Source organism: Hetaerina americana, unplaced genomic scaffold, assembly GCF_022747635.1.
Source record: "Hetaerina americana unplaced genomic scaffold, ioHetAmer1.1.p SCAF_30, whole genome shotgun sequence".
In the NCBI taxonomy this organism is placed as follows: Eukaryota; Metazoa; Arthropoda; class Insecta; order Odonata; family Calopterygidae; genus Hetaerina; species Hetaerina americana.
In genome coordinates this window covers 3460858-3486808 of record NW_027286875.1, presented here as the reverse complement: position 1 = coordinate 3486808, position 25951 = coordinate 3460858, and the positions used below count along the sequence as shown (strand labels likewise).

The window sequence follows — 25951 nt, the reverse complement described above, 5'->3', positions numbered from 1 at the left end:
TAATGATTTTGTAACAAATAATTGAATAAATCTGTATGGCTATGTTTTCAGGATACAGTCAATATAATGAAAGCTGAGGGGTATAAGTTTCCAACTTTAAAAGAAAGTGATGCTATGTTTTCTGCTGACACTGCTCCTGAGTGGGAAAATGGAGTTTGCTGCCACCGTTGCCGTGTTCCTTTTAGTGTGATGCAAAGAAAGGTAAACATGGTGATTTAAGTAATGAGAAAAGTAGTCCATGTAGAAATTTCTGAGTGGTCCCCATCATAAACTTTACTTCATTCTATGTGTCACATTTCAAAGTGTGTGAATGTGGCCATGCAATAGAGCCAATAATGCCATCAGTTTGCAGCCAAACTTAGAAATAATTAGGCTGTAATATATCCTTCTTTTCTCTTAGATAAATCATTATGGTCATTTATATTTTTAATTTCTGGACTTAAGGGAATCCGGTTGTATGAATTGGATGTGCACTATGTGTGTATAATGTTTAGGTGAAGCTAAAATATTTTTCCTAAAATGGAATTTTGAAGATAGTTTGAATGAAAAGTACTAATATGTTAAGATGGTCAATTCAAGGTGACAATTTTCTTATTGGTAAGGCTGGTTTGTTACTGGTTACTTTCGTGTATTACTGCATTCCCTGTGAAGTTATTATGATGTATACTTATAATAGTGGAATTAATGAATATTTGATGTTTACCAAGTACCATAAATAAAGCACAAGTAAAGATTCAAAGATTTGGCGTTTCCATAGGAAAGTAATTTGTTTCCTGTAGAAACGTAGTCCGTCATTCTTTCTTTGTGCTTTATAAATGGATTGCTGCAAAGTATCAGCCTCAACCATCTCTCAAATAAAGTACCAAAAATGTTAATTTCTAGTTTAAAAAGTAATTAAATTTTTCTTTTTCTTGTTTAAAAAAATGTGCTTGATGATTCATAGTGTATTCTGGCAATGAAAATCGTTGAACATTATCAATGTCATGAGTTACTTCTTATAGAATTAATAATCCATAAACTTCATTACTTTTTAATGCATTAAATGTTTCCAAAAGTTCCCTTAATTGCATGATAATTTTCACTACATAATTGATAAACCTAGTCAGTTTTATCTTGATTCTCAGAAATTCTGCAGTTTGTACTCTTTTAGTATCCACTCATATACTCATCCTATGTACCCATTATTTTCTTTAGCACCATTGTCGTGCTTGTGGTCAGGTGTTTTGTAACCAGTGTTCATCAAAAACATCAACATTGCCGAAATTTGGAATTGAGAAAGAAGTGAGAGTGTGTGAAGCATGCTATGAAAAAGTCAACAAGTATGTAAAATATTTCATTGAATGTGCATTAGATCTTGTAAGAGTGAAAATTGTTCAACTCATAAAAATATTTTTGTAATTGATTAGACCCTCTGCCTCTGGATCGAAAACTGAAGGAGACCTTCCATCTGAATATATCTCCAGCTCCTTGGCCCAGCAGACCCAGGTGAATGAAAGTTGCTGAATTTAAGTTTTAGTTTTCATTTTTACATTTCTATATTTTTTACATTTTACATAAGGCATATTTAATTACCACTGATAGAAATTAATTAAAAATTTGTCTAGTTAAATAATTGGTGATTTTTTAATTGCTGTTAGAGCAATTTGATCATTTGATAAATTTGGATTCATAAGTACTGATAATAATAGGTAATGAATATCATTATTATTTTATGTGATACTCAATGAATTGTTTATAAATGTTATTACTATGGTATTGTTTTTCTTATGAGCATTGATGGAATAATTTCTATTATGTGACTAAACGTCCAATTGCTTTGGCGGCCCCTCCTCGTTTGATTTATGCTTTTTGAATACACTTAATCCTCTTATGACTATTATGTTTAACATTGTATGGAATCAATTGCACCATTGATTTATAGGAATATAATTATACCCAGATATTTTCACTGACAGCCAACATGACAATATACCTTGTGTCGGCATGATTTTTTGCATGATTACTGTGCCTAAAATGAAGTTTGCAGTATAATGGAATAAATACTTGTTGAAACTAAACGTGGACATTTTAATGATTAGATTACGATAAAATAAACAGGCGTGAACAAAGATATGTGCGCTGAATTCATTGTTTTTCTGTGAGATTAAACGCTGATTGATTGGGGGTTAAAGCAATCCATTGCAATAAGTAGTTGCTCATTTTACTGTTTTCTGGATGGTGAGACTAAAGAGCCAAATTTCCATTGTTAGCTGTGCTTGGAATTTAATGAAAGAGGCATGGCAGGTAGACAGTGAAGAATAATGTAGTATGCTACTGCAAATTATTTTCATATTATCAGTATATTACTCTTCCACCAGTGTATTAAATTCCTTATTGGTATTCTAAAGGCAAAACCTGCAGTAATTTTGAGAGATCCTATGTTTGCATTGAAAATTTCAAAATGTTTTAGGAGCTATAATGTAAATTTATTCACTGTTGGCAATTCATGAGCTGCATCTTTACATCAAGGAAAGATCAAGTATGTACAGATAAGAGTAGATAACTGCTACAGAGGTACATTAAAATATAATTAAATGTAGACAGTTGAGCATTGGTAAAGTGCCATGTTAAATCATCTTATTGGCAAATAATAATCAAGAATATTTTAAAATACAGCTTTTTACTTTGATCTTGAATGTATGAGTAGACTGAATTGTTTTAAGATGGGGTTGAAGTTTATTGTTAAGGATTTTGATGGTGAGGGCTTAAGTCTGAGGGAGTGAATTCATTCCTTTAGTGGTGTATGTTAAGGTATTAATTTATGTTATATTGGTGTTCCTGGCCCAAGCTTTGTGATTTTTGAGTACCAGATGTTCATGGGAAACCATAACCAACACTGGGAAAGGAGCTGGCCCCATACCCGGATGTGAATTTTGTATGCTCTTGGACTGAGTACTGGGTGAACTCTTATCATCACCTACTAAACGGAACTTCCGGTTGATTACAGTGTTTATGGTTTTATACTTTTTAAATAATTTCATATAAGTATGTAAACTTATCATATAAATGTTGCAACTAGACAATCTTTTGGAGTGAATGAAGCATTATGATAGTGAAATTGGAGAATTTGTCTAACTAGTATATATATTGAAAAGGTGCATTGCTAAATCTCATTTTAGTGGATTATATACAAGTTTCAAGTTTTTATGAAACACTGAATGAAAATCATAATTTTGAAAGAAGCTGTCTCAAATGCCTTATTTAAATGCAACACCCATCTGCTTGATGTTGCTGCCATATCAACAATGGATGGTAGACAGAGGATAGGAATTGGAACATTTCCCTTTAAATTATTCTGAACCAAATGTTACACGCCATGGCAGGGTAACTATGTGCATGAAAAGGAAATTGGTAGGTCTTCAGTTCTCATTAACATTTCAGATAGCCAACAGAAGTTTGAGCAATTACTGCTCAGCCTGACATTTTAAACTTTAATGCATCTGTGGTCTGCCCTGTTGTCTTTAATGCTTCCCAATGCACCATATGTAATTTTATTTATGTCCCAGATGCATGACTCCATCATCTTACAGACCTTAGCATAAAAAAAATGTTTGGGAATAAGGAAAACTTTTTTTTATTAACAACGGCGTAAATGGATCAATGCCTGCAAAATTGATGTTATTCATCCATGATACTTCAAGAGAAATATGCACACACAAAACAAAATCATATTGTTCAAAACAATTTTTAAGGGACCAATCATTAATTTTACCATAAGAATAAGTAAAAAAATTATTCATCAACAACAATTTTCAAAGTACCAAACCCTGTTTTAATTTATGGTCATCATCATAGGCAATCTACCGTGGTTGGCAGGTCCATGGAGGCCTCTTTTCTGCCATGCTTTCCTTTTATGTGCCTTTCTCTTCATTTCCACATACCTATCAACCTTCCCCATTGTCCTACATATTAACCCTCGTCTGCCCTCTCTTGCCTGCCCCTTCCACCATTCATTCTGGTAAATCCTTTGAGAGGCAGTCCCTTTGTAGCACGTGTCCAAGCCAATTTCTTTTTCTTTTTTCAATTGTTTTCAGCAAACTTTTATTATCTCCTGCTCTCCTGAACAGTTCCTCAGTCATCACCTTGTCTGTCCCCTTTATGTTCAGTATTCTTCTCATACCTGCATCTCAAACACCTCCAGCCTTTCCTGGTCCTTTTCAATGCTGACCACTTTTCACATCTATATAACATAACACTCCATACATAGCACTTAACTAGTCTATTTCTCAGTCCAATATTTATTCTGCTTCATTACACTTTTCTTTTCCTGTTGCGAACTTCATTGGCCATCCTTATTTTAATTTCCTTTTCACTCCTCCAGCTATTTGTTGCCTCCGTACTCGGATATTTACTCCTATTTATCACCAAGCCATCATCATTCCTACTTAATGCTATTAAGGTGTTGCAACATCCCATTTAATTGTTCTTCCTTGTCAAAAAGGATCATATCATCTGCTAATCTGATGCACACAATCCTTCCTCCAAATGTAACTCCTGTATCTTCTCTCCAGCACATATCTTCCGCATGAAGGTGAAAGAGGTCGGGGAGACATAGCACCCGTGCCTCACTCCCCTCCCAATATCAAATCAACTGGTCTCTTCATCAATTCTAATGCACACCTCCTGGTTTAAGTACAAATTTCCTATCAGTCTTTTGTCTCTCAACCTCACACCTTTTTCTTTTAGAATTTTCTTAAGTTTTTCCCATCGTACACAGTCAAAAGCCTTCATCATATCAGCAAAATGCACAAGCAAAGCCTTCCTTTTCTTCAGATGTTGCTCTCTGATGGTATGCACTACTCCTATTGCATCTTTTGTGCCCATTCCTCTTCAGAAGCAATACTGTTCCTCCACTGTGCTCTCCTCCATGATTTTTTCCCATCTTCTATTTAGTATTCTTGACAATATCTTCACTGCATGAGCAATGGCACTTATTATGCTATGCTTCTTGCATTTTGTTGTTCCTTTCTTCGTTGGTAATGGTTTCTACTCTGTTCTCACAAAATCTAGTGGCCACTGTCCACTACAGTAAGTTCTGTTGCAGGGGGATGTCAATTCCACTAATCCCTCTTCCTGCTGGCATTTTAGTGGCACACACATTCCATCCTTACCCTGTGCCTTCCCATTTTTATATCTCTTTTACTGCTGCCACAACTCCACTTACTAAGATATCCTCTACAATGTAGTCATTATCCACCTCGTACTCCTCCACATTTAGCTGTTCAGGTTTTTCACTTTCCTTGTACGGCTCTCAAATGTACTCCTGCCATCTTTCCATCACTTCTTTTCCTTCCTTTATTATATTTCATTCCCTGCTCTCTATCTCCATACCTGATGGCTGTGCTCCTAATATTCTAGTGCCATCCCACTTAATATTCTTCACTTTGTGGTAAACCAAGTCATGCCTTTTCATACATTTCAGCTCTTCTATTTCTATGCATTCTTTGTTTAGCCATTCTTCCCTAGTTTTATCTGTCTCTCTTCTTAATTCATTTTTCAGTTTTCTCTATAACTTTTTCCCTCCATGGTCTTATGACTTTTGTACTTTTTTCTCTCCTCCATTTTATCAATCATGGCCAATGTCATCCATGGGTTCTTTGTTCTGTTCCCATTCCCGTAGCCGACCAATTCTTTGCTTGTCTCTTTAATGACTTTCTTTATTCTCTCCCAATTTTCCTTTACACTCTCCTGAGTTGTTATATTCAATCTCTTCATCTCATACATATTTGCACCAATGTCCTCCTTATCGTGTTTCTTTGGTTTATCCACATTCCACTTTTTGTCTTTCACCACTCTTTTTATCCTTATCTTGATTTCTGCATTTAGAAGTGCATGGTCACTGTAAAAATCTGCACCAGTGAGAACAAAAGCCCGCTTAAATTCGTTTCTCTATCTATTTTCTACCAATGTAAAATCTATCTGCTTTCTACACATATCACATATCAAGTAATGGTTTCCCTATACGAATGTTCAAATTAGTGTCATTAAAATAGTCGGAACCTCTTGTATTGTATGTATAATAATGTAATCCCAAATGTATCATAGTAAAATTAAATCATCTTTTCCAAAGTCATTTATGGAAGTCAGTTCAGTTATCAGCATAAAAATATTCAGTAATATTCTCATCTCTAGTAAACCCTCCACTTTACATGTAGGAAAGTGCCTAGGGAAATAGTCATGAAAAGTGTGCAAAAAGAATTATAGCCTTTACTGGTAGCAATGATAAATTTAAATAAAATTGAATTAATTTCACCATCTTCAATTGTTGTTTTCTGGCTCACCCTTTAGGTTAATGCCAAAAATGTGTTTTGATCATATTACATGTATCTGAGTCTTAGGTTGTATATTATAATTGGGGTAGACTGTCTGTCAGGGATATTAAATAGCTAAGGTTTATTTTTAAATGAGAATTTCTTTAAAGTGAAGCTATCATTTTCAGAGTTTTGTCTTATTTCTATTCAGACTCCACCTAAAAAGACTGAGGAAGAACTGAAAGAAGAAGAGGAACTTCAGTTGGCTCTGGCCCTTTCAAAATCTGAGGCTGAGGAGAAAGAAAAAAGAGTAAGTTAATACCAGCAATGACTACTTAGCAAACAGTGATACTGTAATGTCTCTTGTTTATGGCATATTTCAATTGATTAGGACTGCCTACCAAAATTTTTGAAATGCTTTTTCTTTCAATGCTAATAGCATTGCTTAGAAATTTTCTTAGAAGATGGGTTTACAGTTAGGTGATAAGCATTAAGGTTTGAGTGTGTCATGCTGGAATGATCACATTGAAAATGATGCAATATATAATGGAACTGAAGGCTATTTTCACTCCACCAGATTGTCATCCAATAAGGCTGATACTCAGGTGACATTCATCAGTCTTTTTCCCTGGTATGTCGATATGATTTGAGTAAAAACTCTTAAACTTTTGAGTGCTGCCTTTATGAGGGGTAAGCTGCAGATTAATTTGCCAAAAATTAGCCACTTATTCCTCCACACAGTGATATACATCAAAATAGGGAATCATCATATGAATGTCTTAAATAAGAACCAATCCTGGGAAACTTTTCCTACTTAATATCAGGGGAAATAAAATGCCATGGTAATTTTTGTGTTGGATACATGGCTATGTATTATTGCAGAGAATAAAAAATTATTTTCATTGAACTGTCATAAAATGTTCCATATTAGTAATTATAATTATAAGTAAAATCCCAAGATATATAATTTATCATTGATTTTAAATGCATTCAAAGATACTAAAAGAAAATCTGATGTTTGTAATGAGGATTGTTGAGGAATAGGAGATTATGGCTTTCAAACTGTGTTTGTGAATAAGATTATTTTTCTATTTTTGGAAATTTTTATGTCTGTCGTTACATACAACCTTCAAACAATTTACTTATGGTTCAGGAAAGTCATGGAATGACTCATTTTAAGTTAATTTAAGGAACTTATTCCCTCTTACTCATTTATTCCGAATTAACTTGTCCTTGAATTTGTCTTTTACCTCTCAGATTTATTCGTGAATTATTTCATGCATGTGTTAATACATGAGACTTCTAATAACCCTTGTCAACAGTGGCTTTTTCACCGAACGCAATGCTGACTATGTCAGTCTATTCCCTCCTCAGTCAAACCATATATGTATTCATCTGTCCTGTATTTAATTTGTCAATTAAATCTTAAACTTTCTTCCCGAACTAAAAAAAAACAATTTCTCTTTCAACCAAATTTTTTATTAGGTATGATTAGTTCTCGGACATCACCCTCTCCACTCACTGTAGCCCACCTCCATTGCCCCCTTGACCTCTTGCCCCTATTCACCTCCATTCATATATGTATGTTATATAATTATATATGTGTAATTATATATATATATATATAATTATATATGTAATTATATATATGTAATTATTTATATATATATATAATTATATATATATAATATATAAATACAAGGTGTGATCAAGAAAAGGTCGGGCTGATTTTATTCTGCTCAAACCGTTCAACGGATCGAAACGAGACACAGTGCGCCATCTAACGACACATCTGATGACTAAAACGAGAGGTGTTGCATTTGTTTACGTCCTTATTGTATGCTTATTTCTTGAGTTTATGTTTAGCACTCGTTCTGTTAACATCTTAGTGTCGCTATTGATCACACTTTTTTCCAAACTTGTGTTTTAACATATTACTCATATTTGTGATTTTTGTGTGCAAAGTTTAATGACCCAAGCAAAAAGTTCTTGAAGAAAAAGTCCCAAGAAGGCAGCCATAAGGTAATAAAAGAACTAATTGTAGAAATTAAAAACTTAAATCATTGCAAAGCAAGAATGAGCTGTGAGCATGGTTGATCTTACATGCAAATAGAATCAGTTGAAATCAAGGATTTCTACAATCAACAAGGACAAGGTTAAGGAGGTAGTTGCTTCAAATGGAGTGACAAGAATATTTACGTAGTGTTTGTGTGTTCTCAATGATGTTGAAAGATAATCTCATATGGATACACCTAAAGCAATTGCAAGGCAATGCTATTAACGGGAAAATTATCCGCGGGAAGGCATAATTGATTTTCTCTAACCTCGTTAACCTCGCCCCATTAAGTCGATAAATAAATAAATAAGATGCCAGGATCATCAATGACCGAAAAATAAATATTTAAGGGAAGCAATAATTGGAGAAGTTTCAGAGGGGAACTGGCATTCACAGTATTGTAAGGCATGCTAAAGCAGTGAGCTCCGACTCAAAGGCAGTATAGAACTTCATTGGCAACGTCAAGAAGTTCATAGATTCTGAAGGTTGTCAGTGGCAACAGGTTTCTGTTATAAGTGGTCTTTTCTTTATTATTCATTACTTTTTATTTGCCCAGAGATCACAATGCAAAAATACCAGGTGGGTGGTGTATGTGCATGGCACGTCAATGAGGAGCAAAAACACAGGCTCAGTTAAGATACATAAAAGAAATGATGCTCATAGTTACATAAATGTTTGGTACAAACCCATTAACATTGGCTGTAACATGCAATATCAAATTCAGAAAAATCATTGATCATTAACATGAATCAGACCATGACCATTGCTAGAAACTAAAAGTATGAACTTACTGGTTGGGAATATTGTTTAGGCATGAGCCAAAACAGATATCTGAAGATTGCTTTCTATTAAAAAAGAACTTAGAATGTATCCTAAATAATGTACTTTCTACACAATTCTTCTTTGTTATCTACAAATGGAATTTGGATTCCAAGTTGGTTAATTCCTTGATAGAAGTAAAGATGAAGATAATTCACAAGCTTAAACAAATTTTATATGATTTTATTTTGATTATAGATGAACATAATTTATTTTTTTGCATGGAATCTATTTTTGTATATTCCATTAATTTATGTGGGTAAATTGTTTCACTTAACGAGTGTTTCACTTTGTGAGAAAGATTCAGGAACAAATTAAGCTCATTGTGCAAGGTTTCACTGTGCCAATAAATTATATAATAGATTTTATAGATGATGGGCAATGTTAGCAATCAACCAGAAGAAAAAGGCACACAGAGAAAGACCACATAAAAGTGATAACATTCAGTGTTTAAAGGTTATATTCGGCATGCCACCCCAGGTTGACCATATGGGAAATTTGTCATACTTTAGACTGAATCTATTGTGCCTTTATAAGCCTTTTTTGTTTCGTAATCAAATATCTTCCAAATATTCAATAAAACTTCAGATAAATATGAATAAAATTTCTATTAAATATTCATCATTATGAAGTTCATGAGAAAATATTGTTTTGAAAATGAAAGATTTATTTTTGTTCAAGTGATCAAATGATGATGATATTTACTTGAACCGCTTCCACCATTGAAATTTATATAGTACATGAAGGAGGTTTAAAGTGAAATTTTAATGCATGGAGTGCATACACAAATTTTGACAAAAATTCTGAACTGAGCTGAAAAATTCTGAAGAAATGGCTGATATTGATTGCACTCTTCACATTGCACTAGTGTATAACTATATCTTTTCACTTTTACACAGCTCATAAAAACACCTTTTCATCATTATTTTACTGCTTTACTAATCTCTGTAGGCCATGAAAATAAGTTTGATTACCTCACCCAAAGAATTATCTTCATCAATTTCTCATTGTTTGTCCTAATAGTTACAGATATACTAGAATAATCCCTGAAGAAAGGTCTCCAATTTACAAAAAAATGGGAAAACAAGTTCATTTTCAATAATTTATACATTTTTAAGCTTGAGCATTCCTCTATTTTTTTACATGATGGCCATTTTGGTTGATGCATTTTTGTAGGAGCTGCGGCAGTTTTTATATGCCCACGTGATACCAGCAAACCCCCATGTCATAAAGGAAGCTGTCATAGAACTTTATCTTTCACCTTGTCATTGTTGCTCAAACAATTTCTTGCCAAATGTTCTTTTAACTTAGGAAACGAGTAGCAGTGACTAAATCCAAAGCATTGAATTTTAATTTTTATTGAGCCACAGGGCTCTTAAAATAGGAGTCCAAAAATGGTTTCAATAATTGCATAGTCCATCAGTTGTAGTGAATTTAGTTGGTTTATTATGTTATTAGGCATGAATTAATTATCGTTTCTTTGTTCTTTCCAGAAAAACAAGAATTCAAAGAGCTTGGTGAAAGTGAAGAATTTCTCACCTCCACCTGCTGTAGGTATTTTTTTGCATGTGTTATCATATTTAATCCAGTAATCTTTCTAGTGTTGCTTAAAATATTGGATTGTTCCTAGTAAAAGTCAGATTACTTTTTATGAAAAATAATTTACTAAATTCCTTTGCTTATATATAATTCAAAGACAAATATGTATTTGGAAGAGAATTAAGGATGTAAGAATGAAAACGAATCAACTAAAGCTCATTCATAGTTAATAGTTGAAATGTTTGGATCAATTAGTTATATAATGTTTTCTTTGCATTGATAAAGTAAACATACTACTACAAATGTACATGTGCATTGCATAAGTTTGAATCATTTGTTAGAATAACCATATTCCTGAAACTTATTACCATTAAATTATGAATCATCATTCTAAAATACGAGGGGGGACCCAAAAATAACAGGAATGTTGTTATAGATTCTTTAGTTCTCAATATATTTTCATTGAATTTTGTTCACCTTCAAAGTATTCTATATTGACCACAATGCACTTCTCCAAACGATGCTTCCATTGTTCGAAACATTTCTGAAATTCATTTTTCGGGATGTCCTTTAGCCCTTCTAGCAATTTTTGTTTTACCTCCTCAACAGTGTCTAAGTGCTTTCCTTTCATGTCCCTTTTGAGTCTGGGGAACAAAAAAAAGTCAGGGAGCTAAATCTGGTGTTTAGGGGGGGGGTCACCAAAGGGGGTGGACAATCGATGTCGTGCTGTTTTTTGTCAAAAACTGCATCACGGAGAGGGCAGTATGAGCCTGGGCATTGTCATGATAGAAGGACCAGTCGCCTGTGTGCCAAAGTTCTGCCCTTTTCTTCCGCTGTCTTCCATTGGCTTGATTGCTGCTTCATTTCAGGATCATAGCTCCACGATTCATCACCGGTAATCACCTTGGATAAAAAATCAGTGTCCTCTTTGAGCTGATTTTGAAGCTCAAAATATGCCTGAACTCAATGCTCCCTTTGCTTGTTAGTGAGATGGTGAGGGACAAATATGGCTACAACCCTTTTCATATGCAAATCTTCAGATAGAATCCTCTGAATTGAACTCCATGATGCTCCAGATATCTCACAGAGTTGATCAATGGTTCTGCGACGGTCTTCACGAATGAGGGTATTGATTTTGTCGACATTTTCGTCAGTTCTTGATGTTGAAGGGAGGCCTGAACGGGGTGGTCTTCAATTGACATTTCACCATTGTTAAAACATGTAAACCCCTCTTAGACTCTGGGTTTGCTTAGGGCAGCTTCCCCATAAGCAGTCTTGAGCATTACAATAGTTTCTGCGGCTGATTCCCCCAACAGGAAACAAAATTACCTTACTTGTGTCTTACTTTACCTTACTTACTATTACCTTACCTGTTTCAATGTAACAATTGCGTCATTCTCAAAAAGTTCTGAAGTGATTTTTATGTTGAAACTATTCTAGGGCTAATTCTCTAGTCTGGAATATCATAGAGTGGTTTGCTTTTCAATATGTCAATGTTCAATAAAGTAGATTGGAATACAATGGCCTTTATTCACCCAAGCTTTAGGTTGTTTTGGTTACCAGATTCTCTCTAAAAAATGTGGTTCTCTATGCTTGCTTGTGAATTTTATATCCCAAGGCCTAATGTTAAGTGACCTCTGCCCTCACCTATTAGACCAAACTTTTGTTTGGGTTAATTGACGTGGTTTTGTTGGGTTTTAAGATTGATGATGACAGAAAAAATTATAATCTACCATCATATAGTACATCATACAGTTGTTACCAAGGTGAAGCACATGGGTATCCAAGATTAATCTTGATTCAATAGACAATTATATACTGAAAATGTTGCATTGAAATGCATATTAGCGGGTGACTCCATTAAAAGTTACTGTTGCAGCATATCCCGCAGTTTCTTTGGAATCCATAAAGTCTAGTATAGAATCTTGATTCTTCAGATTCAATAGGATTCAACTGAATTCTCAAATCCTGATTCCATGCATATTAATGTAAATTGTCAAGCCAAGCAATTTCTTTAAATTAAAGGCTATAATATCACATCTTAATATGACTATTACATGACCTATGTGTATGCTATCATATAAAATATGGAATTAATGCCACCACATACTGCCATGCATATATGATATCATGCACAGAATTTACCATATTTAATTATTGTCGATGAAGTGTGTGTCTAAACATTTCAGACAGAATGATCAATAGAGATTTTTTTAGGACAATGCTCCCAGTGGTGAGGAGGAGTTGGACCCAGAGCTGTCTCGTTATTTGAATCGATCTTACTGGGAACAACGCCAGCAATTATCAGACCGCCAAGACATAACAAACTCAGTAGCAGATGATGGAGGAATTCCCAGTGCACCTACTACTCCTGTTTCTCTGCCAAAAGGACAGGTATTTAATGGCACTAATTTCTTTTGTGAGAGAATTTTATTTGTTGTTTTGGGTTGTTAAACTTAATATTTATTGTAGAAATAGTAAAATCAGATTTATGCTTATCAGTTATGATTTGAATGGTGCTTTCTATACAAAAATGTTTGTATGTTCGAAAAAAATGACAGTGCACGTTATGTAAAATGAAAATTGAAAAAATTTAAACATTGCTGTATGCAATTTTATTCTCAGAATATTTTTCTTCACTGGGTAATTTTCTTGAGAAAATTTAAAATTACTATGGCTGAACTCAATTCAGGTCTGAAACAATCACCATGTAGACAGCAATTTCATAGAACTTGGAGGATATCTAGAACAGCGCTGATTCTAACAAAATGAAGTAATGCAACAATTTCAGAGTGTAAAAATCATTCGCCTTGACTGGGATCCCAGTCAAGGCGAATGATTTTTACATTCTGAAATTGTTGCATTGAAATGCACATTAGCGGATGGCGAAAAGTTACTGTTGCGGCATCTCCCGCAGTTTCTTTGGAAAATAAGGTAAAGCAAACAGAACAAGAAAATTCTTATTTCATTCATTCTCTTATTTTTTAAATTTGATTTGCTGCAGATTAATTTATACAGCAAATAAAAGGGCTCACAAACCTATGTCTTGTTTCGACTTACGAATCATAGCAAAAAGCAATAAGGAGGCATATTGTGTTGGCTTGTAAATATTGTATATTTTTTGATCCTTCTGTTGTATGAGATTAATTTCAATCACCTGGCTCTAATCTTCTGTATACTTACAGTAGATGTAGCCACAGGCAATTATGATTCCATGTATTCATTGGTTGTTACCATCTATTAGTACATGGATATAGAGGTATTTTTATTCTCAATATAAAGATGCGTGGCATCTATAGGCACTTTCAAGAAAACTATGAACCCCTTGGCACATGGTATCTAAACAAATTCATGATAACTACAAAGTTCTGCATGCGCTTTACACATAAGGTGCGCGTTATCGATAGGAAAATACAGTAATTACTAATCATTTTTCCACTTGCATTGTAAAATATGAATTACTAGTACTTCATGAAACAAATAATTCACTCATTCATCAAAATTCTGCACGTGGCATTCCACACATTTGTTAATCATAGATCACCAGTTCTTTCCATGTGGTTTCAGAAATTCCTAAGTGCATCCTAATTATTTTGAGTTCTTCGGGCAGTAGAATAGTGGAACAAAAATGGTATGAAAAAGTATGATACTTAATGAAAATGCACAGCTTTGAGTATAGTAGACAAAGTGAAGGTAATTGAGAAGTTGAATGCTCGGGTCCCTGATTTTAGTTTGGTTTGTGAATTTGTAATAGCTAGTGGTTTTCATGGGAGGCAACCAACAGCTCAGGTCATTTGCATTGGTTTAGCTTTACAGGCCATGATATGAAAATGAATAAGAATAAAATCAAAGGTAATTGCTCTCAAGTTTGATGTTCAAGCCCAGAATATTGACAGAAAGCCTCGGTAAAAACTAAGGTTCCTGGAAGATGAAAAGCTGGAAGAAGCCATGGTTTGGCGGTTTGCGGAGCAGTAATCCAGTGGTGTACAAATTCATGGGACTAAGATTCAAGATACCGTACAAAAACCTACCAAACACTTGCATGTTTCACTGCATATAAGAGGGCGGTTCAATAAGTACCCGTGTTAGAAATGAAGAAACCATTTTTTCTTAAACAGTTTTTTTTATTTTTCAGCATAGTCCCCTTTTAGAATGTTACACTTCTCTCAACGATCTGGCCATTTTTTTAACCCCTCCAAAAAATATGATTTGTCAAACTCTCCAAAATACACCTCTGCCTCGGCGATAACTTCCTCGTTTGAGCTAAATTTTTTTCCCGCGAGCCATTTCTTCATGTCAGGGAATAAGATAAAGTCGCAGGGAGCCAGATCGGGTGAATACGGGGGGTGCATCAGCAATTCATAACATAGTTCATGCAGTTTGGTGGCAACAACTCTGGATCAGCTTGTTGTCCACTGTGAGCATTCGCGGCACCCATCTGGCCGGCAATTTTTTCATTGCCAACTTATCATGTACAATATTGATTGCCATTTCGGTCGACACACCCACGGCCTCTGCTACTTTGTGTGCTTTCATTTGTCGATCAAGGAGAATCATGGCATGGACTTTTTGAATGATTTCCTCGGTAACCACGTCTGCCGGGCATCCTGGTCGCTCTTCATCAAAAACAGATGTTCGCCCACGTTTAAATTCGTTGAACCAATATCTAACTGTGGTCATAGATAGCGAAGTGTCCCCATAAACAGCATCCAACTTTGCTTTTATCTCCTCGCATTTCTTCCCATCAAAAAGCAAATTGCCGAACGATACTGCTCTTTTTCCATCTTAGCAAAAATCACGAAACACGTCTTACTCGAATGGCTGCCAAATCCAAACTAAGCTGTAAATCAGTCTGAAATTTGTTTCACCGTCGTTTGATAGATGGAAGCACATGATGATAACATAAACTTCCCTCGGGAACAACTTTTGTTGTCAAACGCGGGTATTTATTGAACCGCCCTCGTAGTGATTAGTTCTGGCAGTTTATGAGGAGAGAGAATTTTCTGATAAAATACTCGGGTGAAGTCATTGGTGCTTGTAGTGACATAAATAAATCAATTAGGATAGAATTACATGCACAGATGGATGAATATGATTTGCAATTATGCAAAATTATAGCAAACATGGAACTGGCCTGTACTGGAGAGCTTTGCCAGAAAACACTCAAGTGAATCAAAGGTTTCTGGACAAACAGCCAAGATGGAAAGGGTCTCCATACTGTGTGCTCAGGCAGATGGTAGCCAAAAATGGCTGTTTGTGGAAAAATGCAGTGTTGTGGGAAAATTTGGGCAATCCTGGGCTTGAAATACTGTAATTACCTCCCTGGTCTTCATACCCATTTGGCACATGCATGTTTTTCTGGAGTTATCACAATAGACTGGTTCCACAAATTACTTTGTTGTTCCCAAAGTTGTGAGATAAAAAGTTGTTCTGGGAATTCCAAAGGATCATGTAAAAGCACTTTCTACTTGGTACAAAACCCCTTCCCATCATGAGTTTGACTATTTGCACAGAGGCACGGTATGATTTTAGTGTCTTGCTTTTCCCTCAAATACAACATAATTATCTAAGCTGATGGATTAAGAGTCAAAATTGCTTGCAATTTGTTGTACAGCCATAACTTTTTAAGTGAAGTTTTAGAAGTCTTAGAGGTTGAAGGGGGTTGAGAACAATAATGAATATGAAAAACCATAATTTGAAGGCTGGACTGATTCTTGGAGGGGGATGAAACAAAGCATAGAGAAAGATGTAGGAAGAAGTTGATTTTGCAATCCACAAGATTTAAACCTGAATATTTTCAGGATGATGGCATGGGAAATATCCTTGACTATTAAAAATGCTGAGGACAGGATTAATGTTAATGAAGGTGATCTGGGTTTACTAAAAATAACAAAAGAAATAACTGATAATGTTTTGGCAATGGAAAATATAATTTCAGACTCTGAAGAGGAACTAGTTGAGGAATCTGTTTAAATCTTGAAAGTAGCATGGGAGGGCGTGGATTTTATCATAGATTTTATAGATGAAAAGTTGGACACAGACGTGTAACAATATTTTGGATTTGAAAACTTTATGGGAGACAGTAATTTGTAAACAACTCGAAAGAAGAAAGCAAGGTAAAAGAAGTAGCTTTTTTCTAAACATTTCTCTCTTCTTCCCAAATTTCTCCGGAGCCTAATACATCGTATACCAATGATAGAATGTAGTGAGTCCATATGCATGTTAGTATATTGCAATAATCAAATCTTTTACTGATACAGTTTCAAAACAATTTTTATTGAATATTATCGCTCAGCTGCCCTCGACATCCTCTTAAGTTCTATGAAAGTGCCGCCTAAATGAGATTATTTCAAGCCTGAATTGAGTTCAGATTTAGTAATTTTGAATTTTCTCAAGAATATTACCCAATGAAGAAAAATATATTGAGAAGAAAATCATATACAGTGATGTTTAAATTTTTTCAATTTTCATTTTACATAATGCGCATTATCATTTTTTCGATCATATGAACATTTTTGTACAGATAATTCCTGTGTTATCGATGGGAACATATGGTAAATATCTTTTTCATTCATGTCCAGAGAAGCCTGAAAGCAAAATGAATTTTTTGGCCAAGTACTACAGTGCTGCCTTCATATGACTCTATAAGACTCCCATCCATATAACCACCCATGCTACATGGCTGGACTTGGTTAAGATTATGTGGTTGTCTGGATTAAACAGGTCCAGATTAGGGAGGGTTTACTGTATTAATAAAATTGTTTGGTTAAGAGTGGTTACTGGATGCTTTTATCACTACATTTAACCCTGTCTCATTAATGAAGTAATTAAGTTACTGTATTCCACAAACAATAATTACGTCAACATATACATACATTGTTGGCACAAAATATGTATTTTTACTGAGATGGTTCCTAATTTGGGCTATTATCTGATGAGGTGGTGTGCTATACTGTGCTGTGCAATATCGTTCTCTAGAAAATTACTTACATGTTTTTGATACTGCCTATAAAGCCAAAATTTTAAACAAATTATTTGGTACAGACTAAAAATATTGAATGACGTAATTTTGGTTTGAGGCTCGTAAAGTTGTGAAGTTTACTTTCGAATAGTAAAAGAAATTGTCAAATTAACGAACCTGCATGTTTGTTGATGTGGTGCCACTTTGTTTAAGTAGCAAGAAAATGGAGAAACTGAAGAGATTGAGGACTTTATGGGTGCACTCAAAAGCCAGGTGGAAATATTTGTAAACAGAATGAAGTCTAATTCTAGTCGTGGAAGAAGCATAGCAAATGACAGCTCTGTTCAAACTCTCTTCATGAACATCACTGCCATGCATTCTAAACTCCTGAAATACATTCAAGAGCAAGATGACCGAAGATGTAAGTATTAATATTTTTTTAGCATAAATTCCATAATCAACTGTAAGCAGACCTCATGACAAGTTGCTTTTGTTGCTGCCAGTCTATTTGTTCAGGTTTGTCATTAAATCTCTTTTTTAATGAATAAATGCTGAACGTGTCCTTTATCTGGGGTTTCTTTCTTCCCCACTGACCTACTCATCTGAAAGAACAATATATAAATTCATAGGGAAACTTCATAAAGTGGCCTGGTCGTATTATTTTACCTTTAAGCACTTAATCTCCCTACCCCTAAGAGTACATATTTGTGTCATTTGTCAAGAGTATTTGGGTTGAGTAGAATTTGGATCTTCATCATTAGCAGAGTCCTGATGTGTCATTAAACTGCAAATACCTCCTGGGGGTGGAATGCTGACCCTAATGTGCTGGTTATCAAGGTAGTCACTCCCTTCAGAAGGGATAATAGCTTGTTTAGCCAATGAAAAACTTGGGGAACTTGGTTTTGCTTGTGGTATGCTGGTGAAAATGTGCCAATATGACTGGGAGAGTCATAAATATTTGTTGGAGGTGCAGCATGTGACAAGTGGCTGATAACCTTGTATTCCCTATATTTCCATATGCATGAAAGTCGACTAAAAAATCTTGTGTGATTGAAGCCATTATGGGCATTGGTGGTTGTATGCTATTGGCCCTTCAGCAGGGTTACCAGCAATCCTTGAATCTTTGCTCCTTGGAAATTGTTAAAACCTGGAATTAGTAGTAAAATAGGGAATTTTGTTGAATTAATGATTTTTACTGGGGTAGGCAGTAGAATGAAAAAGACATTTAACTGAGGTACTTAATTAGAGTAATTTGTAACTTAAAATACCAATGCTATACTCCATTTCATTTTCAATATTGATAGACTCAGTGATTTGGTTTACTTACGTGAATATTCACACAGCTTAGGGATGCCGGGGTGTCCACTCTGGACTTGATGAAACCATTGTTTTTAGAGAGCAGAGCATATCAAAAGTTTGAGTGATGTGGCATTAGATGCATGAAGCCTTTATTAATTTATTTATATTTATTAATTAGAATATGCTTAGTGGCTCTTAGGCAGCATTTTTTGCAGTGTAAGAATCCATGAATATGTCTTTGGCATAAGCAGGATAAGCATTAATAACATATTCCTCATCTTCATTAAAATATTTGCTGAAACTTGAACACTCATTGTATATTTTCTTGCTTTTTGCATGGGTGTTAGTTTTCATCTTTTATTTTTTTCATGAAAATTAGTTAATGTTACTCTTGGATATTTAGAATAATGGTACCCTTGGATATTTAGGTGCATTTTCACAGTTTTGAGATTTAAAATTGGAAACTTTTTTGTCAAGGATTTTCATATAGATTCATATCTCATAAAAGCCATTGGAAGGAAATGGAAGCATTGAAAATTAAGCGGAAGCTGGGAATTCTAAAAGAAACTGGGCTAATAAATGTAAGATCCTTGCTGAAAATTAGATATGTTTTTGTTTGGAATTTCTACAATGCCATTCCACAGAAAATATAGTGCTCTTTCCTTGGACTTGGTCTGTCATTGAAAAATATGAAAAATTTCTTAGATCCTCTTAGATGTGTAACAGTGAAGATTACTAGAAAAATGTAACACATCTTTCTTTTCTTGAGACCTGAATGGCTTTGAATATATCAATGGATAAGGTGCATTATGGTGGGGAAGTACACTTGATGATAAACTAATAGTATTCTTATTTCGCCCTTAATAAAATATAGATTTTTAATAGTGTGTGAGAACTATAACTTTTTTATTAAGTTAATTTAGGGTTAGGATCTTTTTAAGTTACATTTATTCTTCCTGTTGGTCTAACCAAATTGCAGATTGATTATCATTTACCATACATTATTTATTTTATCACAATTCATAGGATATTAAATTTGTAAAATAGGGAAGTGTGCCTTCTAAGTATTATTCTAATCTTTCTCCTCAAAACCATAATTCAAGGTTTCATTGTATTTCTTATCAGCTACACTTAGTGTTCATTGCTAGTTTCCCTTTAGTTATTTTCTCTTTTTCCAGTTACTATTGTAATGGTGTCCACCGACTTGAAAAACTGTAGAATTGTGGCTGTTTTCAAAAAATCAGTAATTGCCCCATTTTATATAGGATTTTCTTGTTGGCCATGTGATGCATTTGAGAGATTTCACTAATTCATTCCTAGGTATCTCTGTTTTACTTCACTGGCCTCGACCTCAATACATAGGAGAAACTGCATTGAGATGGCACAATTTCAGTCAGTGGTTTATACTTTTCGTGAAAATGAGAGCCTAGAAACCTAGACATTTTGCAGTGAAACATACAAAAAAATATTTGTTGCTCTCTTAGTTTAATATTCATGTTTACTGTGATGCCCATCTTGCAGTTTATGTTACCAAGATTTCTTTTTGCACATTGTGGTTAAGAATGATTTTATTTTCCTTGTTAGTGATTTTCAGACTTCCAAACAATCATTAGAATGATGCATTTTTGATACTATGGAAATGATGCTCACCTTTTGGTGTTTTTGTTCGACAACAGTGTTTAGCCACAGTACATAAATATTATTTTAGATTTTTGGTTTCATTTTCCAGAAAATCCATGCTTATTAACTATTGGCTCCAATCCTATTAACTTATAATTGCTGGAGAATTTTTGATTGGGATAATGTATATTGATATTCTTCATGTGTAGTCTTCCGAAATACAGTTGTTATTTACATGTAGGTCACAACAAGACTACCCAAAATTCCATTTTATTTGTGAAACCTGCAGTCAATGATTATTGGCACAGGACTAATATTTGCACTAACATAAACTTATTTGGAGATGTGGAACACCATAAAAAACTGGAACTATTTCCTGGTAAATCTGAAAAACTCTGGGAATTTGATAGTTGGGTAGTAAACACCCTGAGTTGCATTCTAATGTATGTGTGTCATGCATCTTTTTTTAATTTGTTGATTTTCTCTACTTACGATGCAGGAGGAAAAATAAAGCTGTAGTAATTAGTTTTTTCACTTAAGAACTTCATCCAAGTATTGTAGTATCATCTTTCATTTAGTTTGCATGATCATTTGCTGCTATTTGGGGAAATCCTCTTGCGGACAGTGAAATAAATAGATTGCATCTGATACTTATTTTCTACTTTTATTATTAATACTATTTCTGTATTAGCTCTAACAATACAGGCTTTAAAGAGAATTTTTCTCAATTGTCAGTCGATTAACCTCACGTCATTGGTCAATTGAACCAGTGAATTGTTAAATGTCTTTCAGTTGCAGAGGAAAATTGGTTTTGGAATAAAATATTTTACAGACAATTATGGATTGTTTTCTTTTATTTCAGTGTATTATGAAGGTCTTCAGGATAAATTAGCTCAAGTTAAAGATGCTCGAGCTGCCTTAGATGCCTTACGAGATGAACATAGAGAAAAACTAAGAAGACAGGCTGAGGAAGCAGAACGTCTGCGGCAACTTCAAATGGCACAAAAACTAGAAATTATGAGGAAAAAAAAGCAAGAATATTTGCAAGTGAGTTATAAGTTACATGTTTGACTCTTTAAGATAGCTGCTTTTAAAAATGAAAGGCATTTCAGTTTACGCGATTTAATACTCAGTTGCTACCATATTGTATAATTCTATTAGTGTTTGGTGTAAACTTAAGTATGAAGGAATATATTTATCTTGGTCATAGTTGAAAATTTAAATGAGGTAAGGGTACGGGTCTTTAATCAGCACCCACAGAAAAATCAACTAATGCCATGCCAAATTACAAGGGGCTTTTATCATCCCCATTTAGTTTAATCTGACTTAAAAAAGAAGAGCATTGAATTATTTATCATGACTCAGTTTTTTTCAGCTACAGTCATACCTCATTGGTGTAAGGAATATGTTCCAAAGAGCATCATCTTTTTGATTTTACTAATAATGATAAAATTTCAACGTGCAGGACATTGGGATACATCAAGGTGCCACAAAAATGCACCAGTGAAAGTGATAGAAACTTAAATATGTTCCATTTATAAGGCTAATAAATGCAATTTTGTAATGATATTTACTGTTATCTTTGAAGGCAATATATGCCTAAATAACCTCATTCTGTGATAAATATCTTCTTGAATAAACATAAAATTCCCTCATAAGTTCCCATTTTCCATCATTGTGGTACCAGAGTGACTCTACAAATACTTGCTCACCATTTATAATTGTGTACTTCTTCTTTTTTCTTTGTTGTAAATGTTGGTTTGAACTGTTAGAGTTTCACAAAAAATTTCACAAAACTACACTGTAAACACTAAAAGCAGTGCAACAAGAGTCGTCATGTGTAGTACATAATTATCAGCACTCTGCTCAGAATTCAGACTTCACATTCCCGTCATTTTAGTAAATGGCAGGAAAAAATGAATACATTCTATGAATGTTACACTGCATTCACTTCATGAAAATGCAGATCAGATTTTTTGATGAAATAATCTTACTACTATATATACTTCTTATGACTATTAATGCAGTCTACATAGTGATTGAAAGATGTGTGAGCTTTTGGCTGTGAAGTTAAGTGTATAGTCAATAAAAAGAAAACTTGAGAAAGCTCCAATAGCATTATTTTGATCAGCCAGTAACCATCAATGGGGAGAGATAAGGGCTTGACAGCAAGAAGACGTAGTACCAATGCACTGTTCAATGTCAAGTCGGCAATGAAGTTGGCAGAGAGGGGGGGAGGTTATTTTGAATTTTGGCTAGTTTAAAATCTTTCACTAATTGGATAAGTGTGCCGTTTATGATTCCTGGCTCATTGTCCATAATGTTTTCTTGGTGCATGTGTAAGTGGAAGCTTTCAGTGGCATCAAGTTTGAATTATGTCTGTTTAATCAATGTTAAATCTTTGAGTGTGATTGCATGGCCTTTTTCATATCTGTTTGGTAACAGCTGATTGGCATAAATGATGGTTTTTGTGAAGAGTAAGGCGCTCTTTGAACCTGATGGTCGGGTTTTGTCTAGTTTGTCCTGCGTACATGCATTGGCAAGTGGTGCATTTAATATTATGAATCCCTGATTTTTCTGATGTGGGAGTTTGTTCTTTGGAGCTCCCTAAGAGGTTCTCAAGTGTGTTTGGGTTTACTTGTGTGATGTTTGTGTTGACTTGTTTGAACTCTTTTTGGAGTCCCTTGGTGAGGATGGGATAGTAGGGGATGGCAGTGAATTTATTTTTAGGAGTGATATGTTGTGATTTGAGTGAGGTGTTTTTATTATTGAGTCAATTCTTTTAGTTATGTAACATTTTGTCTATGATTTGAGGTTGGTATCCATTGATAGTGGTGATGTATTTAATGCTTATAAGCTTGTTTATGTACCGTAGTTTGATTAGGGGCACTGTAAGCATTAAATGTATGAGAAAATTTAAGTCTGTCATTTTTTTAGTGTTGGGGTGATGTGAGTTGGCTTTTATGAAGTTTTCAGTGTGTCTATTTTCTATAGATGTTAAATTCTAGCACATCTTCATTTCTACAGGGTTCGGCAACACAACTCCCTTTTTTCAAATGCAAAACATGTTCCAAAAAGGAAGTTATGTTGCTGGTCCCTGTATTTCATGTGAACTTAATTGTCTCGTGTTTACTGTTCAATTCATCAGTATTCAGTGATTCTGCTTTTTTCAAAGTGTCTAATTATTGGCTATAGGAATTTACTGAATTTGATATAGTGATTGCCTGTGTGATTATCGATGTTATTCCCCTAGGCTCTCAATTGAACTGGTTATTTTCCTATTAAATAAAGCCAAAAGAATGTTGTATGAATGCGTGATATATCAATATACTGGACACTAAGGCAAAAATTGTACTTTGAAAAAATGAAAAATGGGGTGACTCAGTTACTCTGCACCATCATGGGTGGGTTTACTATGCACAATGACCGTTTTACAGCACTTCATTTAAATACAATATTGTTTAAAGTAATTTTGATATTTTTTATTGGAGGAAATATCATTGAATGTCCATCTTTCATTGACATTGAGAAGAGGTTACAAAAAATGTGCTGAATGTAATTTTTTATGCAAGTTGGTATTAGAAAAACAAATGGATGTTCTAAACATGAAATTATAGTTCAAAGAAACAACCTAATGAGAGCCCACTCTGTACCTTCAAAGATTGGCAGCACTTGATTCTGTTTGTAGCATTCTGCCATGTTTTGCATATCTTTCATTAACACAATGCCAGACTCAAAGCTTAGTTTGGCAGGTGATGGCTGTGTAATATGCCAAATGCCATGGATGTTAAATTCAATTTTTTTAGTACGAAGGCCATTTCCATTTTTATACCATTAAAATTACCATACCAATTTATGCTGTACTAATTTGAGAACTAGAATAAAATCTCATTTCAAAAATTTCTCAGAATGAAGGTTGCCATGCCACAAGATATTTTTTCTGTTGAGATGATATTTTGTTCTGTAAACCTGGTTTTTTGGCATGATTTCTATATCCAGAAAGTACACAGTTTGGGTGCAGTTGGGGATGCCCATAGCTCGCCTTATGCAAGTTGAAATATAAATCTCTCTTGAAAATTTGTCCACAAAATTTATCCATTGAGATTCCTAAAGAGGTTTAATCTATATTGTGAATTCACCGTCTGACATTTCTGTGATATTCAGTTTTGCTCTATTTTATAGTATCAGCGGCAAGTAGCCCTGCAGCGTATCCAGGAACAGGAACGGGAGATGCAGTTACGGCAAGAGCAGCAGAAGCAACAGTATCTAGTTGGGCAGTTGCCGTATGGGGTTGCACCCCAACATTATATGCCTCCTGGAATTGGTATGTAAATATTGTTGCCGTAGAGATAAAGTGGAATCCCAATTTTTCAATTCCCATTTAAGGTTTACCTACGTTTTAGGTGGTTTATTTTTGGACCATAACTAAATTCCATGCATATAATAAATTTTATTGTAGTATTTAATTTTTTTAATTTGTGAATTATTATCATTTAAGGAATAATATTCTGGTTCTGAGGTGAAAATTGCTTAAAAATAAGATATGAGCATTTATCATAGAACATTTATACCACCTGCAATTTAGTAATATCTAGCTGACTATTATAAGAAATAATTGGTTAGTGTTCCAGTGCTCCCATAATTTTCATTCCAATTTGTGAATAGTGATATTATATCCTTTAACATTCATCATAGTTGAATAGTGCACACTTCGCATCAATCAAAGACCATAATCAGTAGTGGTATGCCATTAGAAAATTTAAAATGTTGTGGTACCTTTAATGTAATGACAGCACCTGCAATTAAGCATTTTGTTTCGTTAGGTTGCCATAAAATTATACTTCATGTGGCTTAATCCTTTATTTGTATGTTATTTTCTTATTCCTAGGACAACCACAAGGATATCATCCTTCTAATTTACACAGTACTCCAGGTCATGGCCCCTATCCACAGCCGATTATAGCACCAGGAACAGGGGGTCCTCATTCATCATTCCCTCAACACGGTCCTCCAAATGCTACTTCTATTCCTGGGACAATGAATAACAGCAATACCTATGAATACCCTATGTATTCTGTAGCAGGTAAGATGAGTAAAATGCTTCAGTTAATTCAGTAATTATTACTTTTATATTGGTGTCATTTGGTTTTGTGCTCTGCTAATTTCAGAACTAGAATGAAACCCCATTTCCAAAATTGCTTTGAATGAAGGTAATCCCATAAGAAATGTTTCAGTAAAAGTTAAATTTGTTCTGTAGAACTGAAACCAAATAGAAATTTATAAATTAACTAAAACAATGGATTGCAGTCAACAGAAAGTGGTTTCCAATCGCAGGGATATAGAAAAATAATACAGCAACTGATATAA

General features: G+C 34.4%; 1 protein-coding gene across 1 annotated transcript in view; it reads left to right on the top strand.

Moving 5' to 3' along the window:
* The window catches only part of Hrs (Hepatocyte growth factor regulated tyrosine kinase substrate), a 34250-nt gene that overhangs the window by 5014 nt on the left and 3285 nt on the right, over positions 1-25951 (top strand). The window contains exons 5-14 of the mRNA XM_071588947.1: positions 52-201; positions 1195-1319; positions 1407-1485; positions 6502-6600; positions 10659-10715; positions 12922-13098; positions 17882-18086; positions 21447-21631; positions 24767-24908; positions 25473-25667. Coding sequence (XP_071445048.1) covers positions 52-201; positions 1195-1319; positions 1407-1485; positions 6502-6600; positions 10659-10715; positions 12922-13098; positions 17882-18086; positions 21447-21631; positions 24767-24908; positions 25473-25667 — 1414 coding nt within the window. The remainder of the gene's footprint in view (positions 1-51; positions 202-1194; positions 1320-1406; positions 1486-6501; positions 6601-10658; positions 10716-12921; positions 13099-17881; positions 18087-21446; positions 21632-24766; positions 24909-25472; positions 25668-25951) is intronic.